This window comes from Cetorhinus maximus, chromosome 12, assembly GCF_964194155.1.
Source record: "Cetorhinus maximus chromosome 12, sCetMax3.hap1.1, whole genome shotgun sequence".
In the NCBI taxonomy this organism is placed as follows: domain Eukaryota; kingdom Metazoa; phylum Chordata; class Chondrichthyes; order Lamniformes; family Cetorhinidae; genus Cetorhinus; species Cetorhinus maximus.
Genome location: NC_135890.1, coordinates 55,705,034 through 55,719,458, shown reverse-complemented (window position 1 = coordinate 55,719,458; position 14,425 = coordinate 55,705,034). Strand labels below are relative to the sequence as shown.

General features: G+C 43.0%; 2 protein-coding genes across 2 annotated transcripts in view; one reads left to right on the top strand and one right to left on the bottom strand.

The window, feature by feature from the left end:
- Nucleotides 1-7,233, top strand: part of dnai7 (dynein axonemal intermediate chain 7) — a 113,192-nt gene extending 105,959 nt beyond the window's left edge. The window contains exons 10-12 of the mRNA XM_078554636.1: nucleotides 1,710-1,868; nucleotides 4,979-5,092; nucleotides 6,946-7,233. Coding sequence (XP_078410762.1) covers nucleotides 1,710-1,868; nucleotides 4,979-5,092; nucleotides 6,946-7,233 — 561 coding nt within the window. The remainder of the gene's footprint in view (nucleotides 1-1,709; nucleotides 1,869-4,978; nucleotides 5,093-6,945) is intronic.
- The window catches only part of lrmp (lymphoid-restricted membrane protein), a 156,995-nt gene continuing 149,789 nt past the window's right edge, over nucleotides 7,220-14,425 (bottom strand). The window contains exon 38 of the mRNA XM_078554635.1: nucleotides 7,220-7,949. Coding sequence (XP_078410761.1) covers nucleotides 7,706-7,949 — 244 coding nt within the window. The 3' untranslated portion in view covers nucleotides 7,220-7,705. The remainder of the gene's footprint in view (nucleotides 7,950-14,425) is intronic.

The window sequence follows — 14,425 nt, the reverse complement described above, 5'->3', positions numbered from 1 at the left end:
AGTCAGGAATGTGATTAATACTTCTCACTTGTCTGGGTGAGTGCAACTCCCATAACACTCAAGCAGTTTGACACCATCCAGGACAAAGCAACCCGTTTGATTGGCACCACATCCACAAACATTCACTCCCTCCACCATCGACGCACAGTAGCAGCAGTATGTACCATCTACAAAATGCACTGCAGGAATTCATCAAGGTTCCTTCAACAGCACCTTCCAAACCCACGACCGCTACCATCTAGAAGGACAAGGGCACCAGATAGATGGGAATGGCACCACCTGGAAGTTCCCCTCCAAGTCACTCACCATCCTGACTTGAAAATATATCACAGTTCCTTCACTGTCACTGGGTCAAAATCCTTGAACTCCCTTCCTAACAGCACTGTGGCGTACCAACACGACATGGACTGCAGTGGTTCAAGGCGGCAACTCACCACCACCTTCTCAAGGGCAATTGGGGATGGGCAATAAATGCTGGCCCAGCCAGCGAAGTCCACATCCCGTGAATGAATGAATAAAAAAAAAACCTACCACCCTGCTTGGTTGATTTCATATTTGGCAAGTTTTGTTACAACCGGGTGAGGCAGAGTGAGCTTCTATTCAGCTCCTTGGCTGGTTGCCACAATGGTTTTTAAATTTATTTTCCCCATAAATGTCTTCTCAATCCAAATGTATTTATTTGTTAACAAGGAATCAATCAAACTAGGTTTTCTTGAGTCAAAAAAGAGTAAGTTTATTAGTCACTAAATCAGAGAAAAATAATAATAACATAATGACATACACAGATATCAGAAGTACGAAAGCTGAGTCCAATAAAAGATTAGAGGAATATATGATTAAGTCCTTTGCTTGTCTTTGAGGCATAGATTGTCAAACTCTGTGGCCGTTTTAAGTTAGTTGGCTTCCTGTAGAATTCTGGAGTTGACTTGGTTCAGGTCTGCACTTTGTTGAAGACACTTTTAGCTTGAGAAAGAGCAAGATCTTTTCACTATTCTTCCAGCAACGTTTACAGATGACTGTCATGTTTCTTTTTCCTCCTGATTCTGCTTGGCAGAACTAGTTTTTAAAACTCCTGTCTGTATATTCCCAGGAAGAATTCGATTAGTATGCTTTCCAATCATTGTTGCATATCAAGCGATCCAATTTTTTGATCTTTTCATCCCCAAAACTTTTGACACATTTCAAAATAAAAATCAAGAGGAGATGAGGTGATTTTGTCCTCTACAGGGGGTTTTGAATGCCTAGAAACTGCTTACCAGCCAGATACACATCATTGCCTTGATAGAACCACAGCTAATCAAAGACCAGCACTTTGCATTTTTAATGCCTTCCTTTCAAGAGAGTCCCTGTTTGAAGTGGATCTCAACACTGCCCCAAGTGTGAACTTCCATGCAACAGGTCTGCAGTGCAATTCATGTAGGAACTTTCCAGAAAAGTAGTCAACTTTATAGTACCAGACATCAGGTGACTCGTGGCAGCCATTTTTGATCAGTGTCTTTCTTGCATTTTTTTTTTTAAAAACAGGTCTTCAAAAACAATTCATTATGTCTGTGGTTAGCTGGTGAAGTTGTAGATAGATCTCATTCAGTCAGTTTTCTGTTGTCGTGAGAATATCATGCAGAAAAGCCCAGGATTTGTGTACACACAAGTTACATTAATGACTGTGCCGTGTTACTGTTTCATTTTAGCATGTTATCATAAATCCACAGGACCTGTGCCAACTGTGCCCCGTTCCCGTGCAGGATAATCTCTCTAATTTAAGAGGAAAGTGGATGACAGCTTCCACGCTAATCATTTCAATGATAAATGCAGGATTGAACATTTTCCCCGGAGCTGAATCAGAGAAATACGTTAGGATAAATGCAAAGGTGAGAAGCTGTTTTTTAAAAAAGTGTCTCAGTTTTTGTGGTGAGTTAGGTAATATAATTGTGATTTGAACTCAAGTAATTAATATACACCGAAACGCACTCAGCATCTACTTTGAAAATCACAAGGGCAAAGTTTTCAAAATCCATAATTCCCCAGAGCTGGAGGGAGGTACTGCATTCCAAGTTTCACATCATTGTTGGCCAAATGCAAAATGCAATCCCTGCTAAAATGGGTAATTTATTAATGGATATGCAAAATAGAATTCCATGAATTGAACAAATCAGACCTATACAGTGAGTACCACATTAGAATCCCCAAAACTGCATCCCAAGGACTAAGAAGCATTTGAACCCCACAATTACAGCAGTCTCAAATGCCCCAGCCAGCCAGTTTGTATTCTGCAGGGCGTTAAGCTACCAACTTGTACATGGCCAGGAGGGTGTCATTGCTACAGGTACTACTAAATGCTGCTTATGTTCCAAAGATAGGAAATAGATTCTGGAGCCGCTGCTGCTCTCAAAACTGCAAAAGCAGCATTGGAAGGGTTGTAAAAACAGAAAATGCTGGAAAAACTCAGCAGGTCGGGCAGCATCTGTGGAGAGAGAAACAGATGCTGCCAGACCTGCTGGGCTTTTCCAGCATTTTGTGTTTTTATTTCAGATTCCCAGCATCCGCAGTATTTTGCTATTATTTTAGTGCTAAATTGTTATATTGTTCCAATATGATTTAAGAACTATGTTCATGTGTACGTATGCATAAAAATCCATAGTGCAACATCACTCACTATTGCACAAAAGTCTGTATCAGACTAACAACGCATCAGTCCACAGCACATGATGTGATCTGAGAAATACATTCGATGAAGCTCCAGTATTTGAATTTAAAAGTTTGACTATTTCAAACTTTTGGGATCCACAAGACATAACACGGTAGGAGCAGGTGTCTGAGAGTAAAACCCAAACATTATAAACTATATAAATGCCGAATTAGATTGGGAAAAATCAACCCGAATTAAAGTCAAATGAGAGAGAAAACAGTGAATTGAATTACCACTTGGCTTAAAGATAGCCAGGCTCCTCTATTTTAAACAAAAGCATTCATAAAAAGGATGCTCCACACAATAGGATGAAGCTAATCATAGAACAGTTTCCACGTTACTTTGGAACACACCACATCACTCCTTAATGTCATGGAGGGACTTGGGAACACTGAATGTTTCCAGAACTTTGCACCCTACTACTAACTGAAAATAAAACTTGCATTCTCCAGAAAGGGAGAGCAAAGCACTCTTTACAAGGGACATATCTTTTCATATTGAAGGTTCTTAAGGAGGATCTGAACCAATTCAACACTTTTGTACCATTATTTAGCAATTGTACGCAAATAGGAAAATAGAAAGTATGGAAAATTTAAATTAAACCTTTAAATTTGGAAACTACAAGTTACCAGGGTAGGAGTAGCAACTACTTTTCTGAACCATTTCTGCTGTTTCGGATTGGAATGAAAAGGCAAAAACTCAATGTAGGTAAAAGGTAATTAATGATTTTCTCTCAACAATTCTTCAGAATCCCCCAATTTGAATATTCATCTGTGAACAAAATGGACCTTCAGAAAATTGGTGCATGCATTAAAATGTAACTGGAACACAAATATTCCTCAAAAGAGTTAAATACTTTGACGATGGCCATTTTATGGGGTCATGATGTTTAGCATGATAAAGATTACACTGCCTGAAAGTGATTTGGATATTTACTCAAAGGAGAAACTTGCAAAGCTATAGTGAAAGAGCAGATAATGGGACTAATTGGATAGCTCTTTCAAAGAGCTGGCACAGGCACAATGGTTTGAAAGGCCTCCTGCTGTGATCAACGGTTAGACAATCTTGGTTTTGTATAACCCCTTAGAAAACATCAAAGCATTTCAGAGGAGTAACTCAACATGCACAGGCTGGGTTAAGGGCACGATGGAAAGATGGAAGTGATGAGAATCAGTTAAGGCTTTGCAGAAGGGGAAGGAGTATCAAGGGTGAGTGATTTATGGAAGCAGCTGGATGAAGGACTGGAAGCTTTCACCACTGGTCAAGAGTCGGGGTGGGGGTGGGGTGGGAGTGTAATTTACAGGGGGCTACAGTTTTTGGAATGAAGGGTTCTTGAGAGGGCATAAAAGTGGCAGAGCTCACTGCATAAGGTCAGCAATTCTTTGTGCATAAAGATATTTCAACTTATAAATTGTGGATATAAGGGACCATTGTAGATTGGTAAGGATTTGGTATGATGGGCAACTGAGTATCAGACTGGATGTGGTTAGTAGGATTTGAAAAGGAGTTGGGGTGAAATATGGGAGGCAGACTAAGAAGTCAAGTTGGAAGTGACAGAAGTGTAGATATAGTAGGAAGCGCAGAAGGGCAAAATTTTTAGTGTTATGGGGAAAAAGCTGAGGTTTGGAACTAAATTGGATATTGTTTATTCTGTAAAAAATCATAAAATTATAGAAATCTGTGACGTAGGCAACATTAGAAGTGGAAGCTAGTGGATCCAGTGTGGGTAGTATATGGAATTTGAAGATCAGTTCCGGATCAAATAGGACACTGGGCTTGCTGACTTGGTGATGAATTAAGCTATGGCTCCTTGTTTTTTGGTTCCCAGGTGTTGTTAATAATCACACTTTCAGTTTGTAAAAGATCAGAAGCTCTATTTTTAAGTTTGCCATGCTGACTGGATCGAGAGAGAAACCAATTGAACTGCCTATGTATACATCACTTCAATCTCCAGAGCAGCTGTGAAATGTGGCACCCTGGAACACTTATACAAGTTCCTAGCTATTTATAGATATTTACAGATAATACAAAATGTGGCCCCCTAGAACTCCCGCCCTAACAGCACTGTGGGTGTACCTATGGACTGCAGCGGTTCAAGGCGGCAGCTCACCACCACCGCAACAGCAATTAGGGATGGGCAATAAATACTGGCCTAGCCAGTGATGCCCATGTTCCATGAATGAATTTAAAAAAAAAAAATATATAATAAACAACCACCAATACTTCGTTACTTTAAGTAATAGATCTGGGCTGGCAGTTTTGATCAACGTGAAAATTTGATTTGTACCACAGAACAAGCAGATGGCTCTGGACACGTACACACAGATGGCCCTCGTGAGCTCTGTGATAGCTTTTAGACACAGTAAATGGAATTTTCACTCTGAACCAGAGGAAATATTGCTCCAGGTAAATACAACAAATAACTTGCTTTTATATAACACCTTTAATGTAGTAAAACATTCCAAAGCGATTTGCATAAGTGCATTCAGACATAAATTGACACCAAGCCAAAGGAGAAGATATCAGAACAGAGGACCATTAAAAGGTACATTTTTTAAAAATCTGACCACGATCATTTGTTGCTTTCCCACCATTATATTCTCCAAAATTAGTTTTAAGAGAATATTTGACACTGGTGTATTTTAATTCCAGAGTATTTGTTCTTTAACCAACTCAGCCCCAATACCCTAAATTTTAACCATTCCCTATGCTTCACCCAGCAAGAATGGTGGGGGGAGTGTGGTTGGGGGGGGCGGGGGTTGGTGGCAGGATTACCATCAGACCAAATCCACTTACTGGTCTGAGGTTACTCCGTTCCCTCCAGGCACTATTCAATCTACACATCTACACCAATCATCTAATTGGCTGAGTTTTCCACGACAGGCAAGCATAGCCCTGTTTTACATACAAATTTCACACTTGGTGACATCATCAGCATCATAGCATGATCCAATCAGCAGATCTTGATCTGCTAACTTCAGCAGAAGACCCAGGAGGTCAGAACAGATCAAGGCAAGTTATAAAACAGATTTGAAAACTCCTTGTGGGCCAGGTCATGTCAGTGTGATGCAGCATTTTTGCTACTGAGTCACAAGGTTCCAGGTTTAAGCACTACTTCAACACTTGAACACAAAACTCAAGGCCAACGCTCCAGTGCAATACTGAGGGAGTGCTGAGCTGTTGAAAATGCTGTCTTTCAGATGAGATATTAAACTCAAGTCTCATCTGCTAGCTCTGGTAGACGCAAGAGATCCTATGGAAATATTTCGATGATGAGCAGGGGAGTTATCCCTAGTATCCTAGCCAATATTTATCCTCAAATCAACACCAAAAAGAAAAGATTATCTGATCATTATCACATTGCTCCTTGTTGAAGTTTGCCATGTGCAAATTATCTGCCATGTTTCCTGCATTATCACAGTTACTACTCTTCAAAAAGTGCTTCATTTGCTGTAAAGCAATTTAAGATGTCCAGTGGTCATGAAAAGTGCGATATAAATGAGATTTCAGAAATAGCTGTCATGCCCTCCTACCCAGCCCCCACACCAAATACCTGTACCCCCACCTACTACCTCAGTCCTCTCCTTGCCTGAAATCTTTTACCGCCACCCCCCATCTCCCCAACCCTGGCTTTGCCTCCATTCACACAGGCATTGGCAACCCAAAGCCAATGATTAGTGATGAGGTTATGCCACAGCCATTTCCTTCGAAATTAACTGCATGCAGGGAATGGAGCAACCTCAGGCCAGTAAGTGGACTCAGCTTGATCATAATCTCACCAACACCACCATCTGCTCCCCACCCTGTTGTCCCCACACCATTCTTGCTGGGTGAAACTTTTGGGAACATCAAAATTCAGGCCTCTTAGTCCAATCCCAGAAGGCAGGTGGAGTTCCCATCCACCCACCATCCCAGTTAAAATTGGGGCCAATATGTCAGCATAATATTAATGGAGGAAATTTAACTCTCCCATTTTTCATAGGGTTAAATAGAAATAGGTAGCATTAAATAAATTAGGGATCTTGTTAAATGCAATAGGTTTTCATGCAGTTAAATATAAGTGGACATTTTAGACGGCCTTTATCCTCTGGCAGAGGACAGAAACAAGCATGTCTACCAAGCATTTCATTTGAACTTATCTGTGCACAAATTCCTGATGGACATTTGAATTGAAGTATGCAACGTGCACAGGGAAAACTGATGCTGCACAGTCCTAGCTCAGATAAGCAGTACCTGCATTTTCTTCTGTTGAACTACAGGCCTGTGAAAATTTGAGTGGCGAGATGATAGCAGAGGAGGACTGGTCTCTCTATATGTTACGACCAGAGAGGTCACACAAGCTCAAGATGAAGGAATCCAATGAAGAACTGTCAAAGGAAATTGTTGAAAATACCGACTTTTACTCTAACTTGTACCACATGATGAGGGGCTTAGCCAGTGATGCTGCAAAGGAGCGAATTCTAAACACTGACCACCTTTTTTTTAATTCTATGCATGAAATTCTGGAGGCCACGCAGCTGCTCACACACACGGTGCCGATCAACTGAAGACTTTATTGAGTACGATTTCCACATGAACATCTAAATTTATTAAGTTTACACGCACATGTTCATATTGCTGCTTCATACATTCAAATTTGTCCATTAAAAATTCACAGCAATGGGAACTTCACGTGAAGAACAGCCAAGATATTTTACTTGTTTCCTGTTGTCTAAATTTACCTTTAACAGGCAAAATGTTAGAGTTGAACAGTTATGGTAAAAATATTTTCTGATATAAATTGGAGTTTAAGATATTCTAAACGTTGAAACAATCCAGAAATACCTAAAAGTGAGTGAGTGTTTTGTCCAACATTTAATGCTTCCTCATGTGATGTGATTTGTCAAGGCTAAAATCTTAAACAATGTATTTTAGTTTAAAAACAAGGCATTAACCTATTGCGCCATTCTCAGCGGAGAGTCGAGAGGATACTGAAAGTTGCAATCCAAAGCCTGCCTGTATGGGAAATGGAATGGTTAGTTATACAGGGGGCTGCCCATTGTGTTGAAGTTCTGTGTAAGGCCACAGAAATTGCTGTATCGCTTTCCAGGAGTTCCCAGTGGCCACAGAGGCAGCATCAACAGATGTGTGGAAAGACCAGCCGATGAGAAAACTACCCAAAACACTTAGTGAGAATAGAAGTATAGCAGGCAGCCAGGGTCCTCGGTCACTTTTGGAAAAAGCATTCCACAATTCCGCTAGATGGGCCGAAATCCCTCTATACCTGGGGCAGAATAAAAGATTGAAAGGTCAAGACATAAATCACATACACAACCTCCTGTCAGATACAAACTGAAAACCAAATGAAGGAAGAATTTTAAAATGGTGAAAAAGACGTTCGGTCGATGTCTATATTCAAGATCGCGATAGATAGAATTTGAGCACTAAGTGAATCAGGGATTCAAGGATAGGGTTAGAAAATGGGATTGATGTAGATGTTCAGCCACCATCTTATTGAATAGTGGAGCAGACTCGCTGGGATGTATGATCTATTCTTGCTTCATTTCATATGTTCGCATTTGCTGATATAAAACAGAGTCTAACAGAAGCAAGAGGCTTGAAATTTTATTTCATTGGAATTCCTGTTCCAATGAGTGGACTAAATCCAAAATATTAATTCACATTTCCTCACGGATGCTGAAAGATCTGATTGCGCATTTTCAATTTTGCGCAGAGTTTTTAAAAAATTCTCCATTCCCCCACAACTCCTCAATGGGAGCACAGATAATACCATCAACAAGATCACAACCACTAGTTTGACATGAAGTTCTATGGAGGTGCTAACATGCTGAGGTTCAGAAGGAACTGGGTGAAAAATAAATGGCCTCATAGCAATGTAGAAAAAAACTGAACTTTTTAAACTAGGACATTGTTATTTTTCTCCCCCGACAAAGAACATGGAAATTATTTTAGGAGATAGGAAAGCAGCATTTAGCACTGATTTTTATATTCAGTGGTGCAGATTGTGATAAATCATACTGTAATTCGTTTAAGCCACAGCTGAATCTGTCTTCAGTAAGGGAGGACAGCACCTTGTACAAATGGTAGGTATCTATGACATTAAATAGGGCCAGTGTGATCTCCTGGACCAGTTTTGATCACCTAAGGGGGTCAGAGGAATTTTCCAGCCTTTCACCTCTTCCACTCCACCACTATTTTTTTTTTAAAAAACACTAGTTTTGCTGCTCCTGAGAAATCACATGGCTTCCATGGATGAGACTGTGTGCATCGTGATACACAATGCATTACAGTTTGTGTGGGATAGTTTAGATGGACAAGGGTATTTTCCTATCCGTCATTGTCAGTATGATGAAAAGGAAATTCTCGATCTATGCAGCTTACGATGGTTGGATTTTCATCCTTGGCGTGGGAATCGTGAACTGGGCCATTTCCTGACCCGTGTTCCTGAGGTCTAATTTGATGTACATTCATGCACTGTCTTCATCCTCAAGTATCTGGGTTGGGCTGGAGTCAGGGGCACTGCCTCCCAAACCATTGCAGAAATGCGTGAGAGACTGGAAACTGTCAGAAGGGCAGGTGGGTGTGCATCCCAATCATGTGCCCAATAAAAGGACCGTCTACGGTGCCATTATGGACCCTTTACCTAGCAACAAACTTCCAGATGGAAGATAAAGACCACTGTTGACCAAAAGGTTGATTTTTGACATGTGAGTACTGACTGTCATTGCTCATGATTGATGGCTGAAACATTGTTGCCCTGTGAGAGCTGGTCCATTATAAACACTCCCTTAATGAACTCTCAAACCACTGCTTGACTCATTGCTGCACCCATCTGATGCCTCTGAACTCTAACAAATCAGCATGCAGTGGCTTTCAGAGCTGTGCTCTGAAAGTGGCCATAGCAGCCCATCCCATTTGCTGCACCCCTCATTCAGATCCTCTGCCTCTTAGCTCTCCTCTGCCTGCAACCTGAGGAGGCAACATATTTACCACTCCCATGCTTCGACACAGCCTTACTATTAACACGTGCCTTGGTTGGGACATGTTAATTGTATTATTAAGGTTAAGATGCTTAATACATTGGGCATTAAGTATCTTAAGTATTTAACTGGAAATTAATTAACCTCCACAGATGCTGCTAGACCTGTTGAGTTTTTCCAGCATTTTCTGTTTTTGTTTCAGATTTCCAGCATCTGCAGTATTTTGCTTTTATTTATATGAATTAACCATTATTGGGTTTAAAAAAAAAGGTATAGAGAGACACTTCTGGGACATTGGTTTGGGAGGAGCAGACATTTGTAATATTACAATTCTTTAAATCAATTTAGTATTAAAAAGATTGGTGTCTGGTTTCCAACTTTACTATCTGGCTATCAGAAGGTTGACAATGTGTGTCCCTCAAGAACCTCTTGCCCTTTACGACCTCGCTGCATTGTGTCAAATGCCTGCCACCTTGTCAGTGGCTCAGGAAAGCTGAGGCCACCAAGCCTCTCCACGGCAACCTCATCACTGAGATGCCAGACCGTGCAACAACATCCCCCCTCACTGACATTCAATTCTACAAAGCTATTGATGACAACATGGACAGCACACATACGGACCCATGGACCTCTCCCTCGCCTATGCCAGGATTGCTGATACAGGCTGCAGCCAGGACACCAGGGAAACGCCAGCACCAAGGTTCTCAGACCAAGACCTGGACCTCTTGGTCAAGGAAGTGAATGCCAAGAGGAATGTCCTTTTTCCACCAGGACACAAGCTTCTCCCCGCCACCACAAAGAGGGCATGGTAGGAGATAGCTGAGGTGGTGAGCGCTGCAGGCGACCATCAGCTAAATTGGGTCCAGTGCTGGAAATGCTTAGAGACTCGCTGTGTTCCAGCAAGGTGAATAAGGCTTCCCTACTTGGCCTCCCAACTTGGCTTGCTGCAAGCAACATATCAAGCATCTGTAGGACACAAGGTACATGCTACTCTTCAACCTTGGAGTGCCCAGGTCGCTGATGCAGCAGCAACTGTTACGGTGTAAGGATGCCAAAGAGGAGATTCACCCTTCACAGATCTTGTCCTTTCAGGAGAGATGGGCCCACAATGCCATGGGGATGCTTGAAACTTGGTGGGTGGGACAGCATTGCTGAGAAGCATTTGAGCTGTGGAGCAGGCATGGAAATTACCAGGATGCCATCAAACAAACTTGTGGGTGGTCATGAATCCATCTTTCCTGCTGCACAGGGCCGTTATTCTCGGGGATACTGTGGCGATGGTTGTCCTGGTGGGGGACCCTGGAGAATGGTATTTTCTGGGGTTGGAGTAGGGGTGGTATAACCAAGAACATGAGCAGCCTGCCTCCACCTCTGAAGCAACTAGGAGAACACTGCATAGTAGTGTCTGAGTGCGGAGGATACCATGTCAGTTTGAGGAGGCGGTGGCATAGTGGTATCATCACTGGACTAGTAATTCAGAGACCCAGGGTAATGCTCGGGGGATCAAGGTTCCAATCCCACCATGGCAGATGGTGGAATTCTAATTCAGTAAAATATCTGGAATTACAAGTCTAATGATGACCATGAAAGCATTGTCGATTGTCATAAAAACCCATCTGGTTCACTAATGACCTCTAGGGAAGGAAATCCATCGTCCTTACTTGGTCTGGCCTACATCAAATGCCCTCTGAAATGGCCTAGCAAGTTGCATCAAACCGCTGAAAACAAGTCAATAAGGAATGTTCCACCGACAGGGCAGACACAGCAGAGGTCACAGCACAGTTGCATACAGTCAGGAGGGAGTTGTCCTGATGAGTCCTCAGCATCAACTCTGGACCCTATGAAGTCTCATGGGCAAAAAAACCTCCTGCTGGTTACCATGTACCATCCCCCTCAGCTGATGAATCAGTACTCTTCCACGTTGAACACCACTTGAAGGAAACAGAGTGGCAAGGGTACAGAATGCACCCTGGGTGGAGGACTTCAATGTCCATCACCAAGAATAGCCCGGTAGCACCACTACAGTCCGAGTGGGCCGAGTCATAAAGGGCACAGTTGCTAGACTGGGTCTGCGGCAGGTGGTGAGGGAACCAAGAGGGAAAAACATACTTGACCTCATCCTCATCAACCTGCTTGCCACAGATGCATCTGTCCATGACAGTATCGGTAGGAGTGATCGCTGCACACTCGTGGAGGCAAAGTCCCGTCTTCAAATTGCAGATACCCTCCATCGTGTTGTGTGGCACTACTACTATGCTAAAAACGGGATAGCTTTTCAAACAGATCAAGCAACTCAAGACTGAGCAACCATGAAGCGCTGTGGTCCATCATCAGCAGAATTGTATTCAAACACTATTCCCCCATTCTACCATTACCACCAAGCCAGGGGATCAACCCTAGTTCAATTGAGACTGCAGGAGGGGATGCCAAGAGCAGCACTAGGCATACCTAAAAATGAGGTGTCAACCTGGTGAAGCAACAACACAGGACTACTTGCATGTAAGCAGCAAGCAATAGACCACAGCCAAGCAATTCCACAGCTAATGGATCAGATCAAGCTCTGCAGTCCTGCCATATCCAGCCATGAATGGTGATGAACAATTAACAACTCACTGGAGGAGGAGGCTTACAATTATCTCCATCCTCAATGATGGGGGAGCACATCAGCACAAAAGGTAAGGCTGAAGCATTTGCAACAATCTTCGGCCTGAAGTGCTGAGTGGATGATCCATCTCTGTCTCCTCTGGAGGTCCCCAGCATCACAGATGCCAGTCTTCAGCCAATTCAATTCACTCCACGTGATATCAAGAAATGGCTGAAGGCACTGGATACTGAAAAGGCTACGGGCCTTGGCAACATTCTGGCAATATCATTGAAGGCGTGCTCCAGAACTTGCTGCGCCCATAGCCAAGCTGTTCCAGTACACCTACAACACTGGCATCTACCTGGCAATGTGGAAAATTGCCCAGGTATGTCCTGTACACAAAAAGCAGGACAAATCCAACCCGCCAATTACCACCCCATCAGTCTACTCTTGATCATCAGTAAAGTGATGGAAGGGTTCATCAACAGTGCTATGATGTGGCACTTGCTTAGCAATAACCTGCTCAATGACAATCAGTTTGGGTTCCACCAGAGTCACTTGGCTCCAGACCTCATTACAGCCTTGGTTCAAACATGGATAAAAGAGCTGAATTCCAGAGGTGAGGTGAGAGTGACTGCCCTTGACATCAAGGCAGTATTTGACCAAGTGTGGCATCAAGAAGCCCTAGCAAAACTGGAGTTAATGGGAATCAGGGGGAAAACTCTCCACTGGTTGGAGTCATATCTAGCACAAAGGAAGATGGTTGTTGTTGCTGGAGGTCAATCATCTGCAGGAGCTCCTCAGGGTCCTAGGCTCAACCATCTTCAACTGCTTCATCAATAACGTTCCTTTCATCATAAGGTCAGAAGTGGGGATGTTCGCTGTTGATTGCACAGTATTCAGCACCATTCATGACTCCTCAGATACTGAATCAGTCCATGTCCAAATGCAGCAAGACCTGGATAATATCCAGGTTTAGGCTGACTAGTGGCAAGTGTCACTCACACCATACAAGTGCCCATCTCTAACAAAAGTGAATTTAACCATTGCCCCATGACATTCAAATGGCATTACCATCACTGAATCCCCCACTAACACCACCCTGGGGTTACCATCGACCAAAAACGAAATTGGACTAGCCTTATAAATACCATGTCTAAAGGAGCAGGTCAGAGGCTAGGAATCCATGGTGAGTAACTCACCTCTTGATTCCCCAAAGCCTGTCCACCATCTACAAGGCACAAGTCAGGAGTGTGATGGAATACTCCCTACTTGCTTGGATGAGTGCAGCTCCAAGAACACTCAAGAAGCTTGGCACCATCCAGGACAAAGCAGCCCACTTGATTGGTACCCCATCCACAAACATTCAACTCTCCACTACCAACGAACAATGGCAGCAATGTGTACCATCTACAAGATGCACTGCATGAACTCACCAAGACTCCTCAGATAGCACCTTCAAAATCCACAACCGCTACCATCTAGAAGGACAAGGGCAGCGGACACATGGGAACATCACCACCTGGAAGTTCCCCTTCTAGCCACTCACCATCCTGACTTGGAAATATGTCGCTGTTCCTTCACTGTCATTGGGTCAAAATCCTGGAATTCCTTCCCTAACAGCACTGTGGGTGTACCTACACCACATGGACTGCAGCGGTTCAAGGCGGCAGCTCACACCATCTCAAGGGCAATTAGGGATGGGCAATAAATGCTGGCCTAGCCAGTGACGCCCACACCCCATGAGCTAATTTAAAAAAAAGTTAATTCATAAAGAGTCACTGTAGGTGTGTAAGTTAAGAAATGTCAGACATTTGTACATTAAACCAAGGTTTTTAATGCAATGTTCTGCATCCTATTTATATTATTTACAGTAACTTTTAACTACTATATACAAAGAGGTCAACAAGTTCTCATCGAGACCCCTGGAGACTGCAGCCAGTAGACCTTCTCAATGTGTGCTGACTGTATTGGGAATGTTGGCAGCTTGTTTGCCATCCCTGTAAAGGCACGGTCCACAGCCACTGCCAGCCACGTGCTCTGTCGCCATCTCTTCAGGGATCCCTCAGCTGAGCGACTGTTGAATGAGGAGGTCCCTTGCAGTAACAGCACCACTTAGGGACTCCTTAGCATGTCTCCAGGCTTGTCCTGTGACATCTTCATCCTCAACCCCAC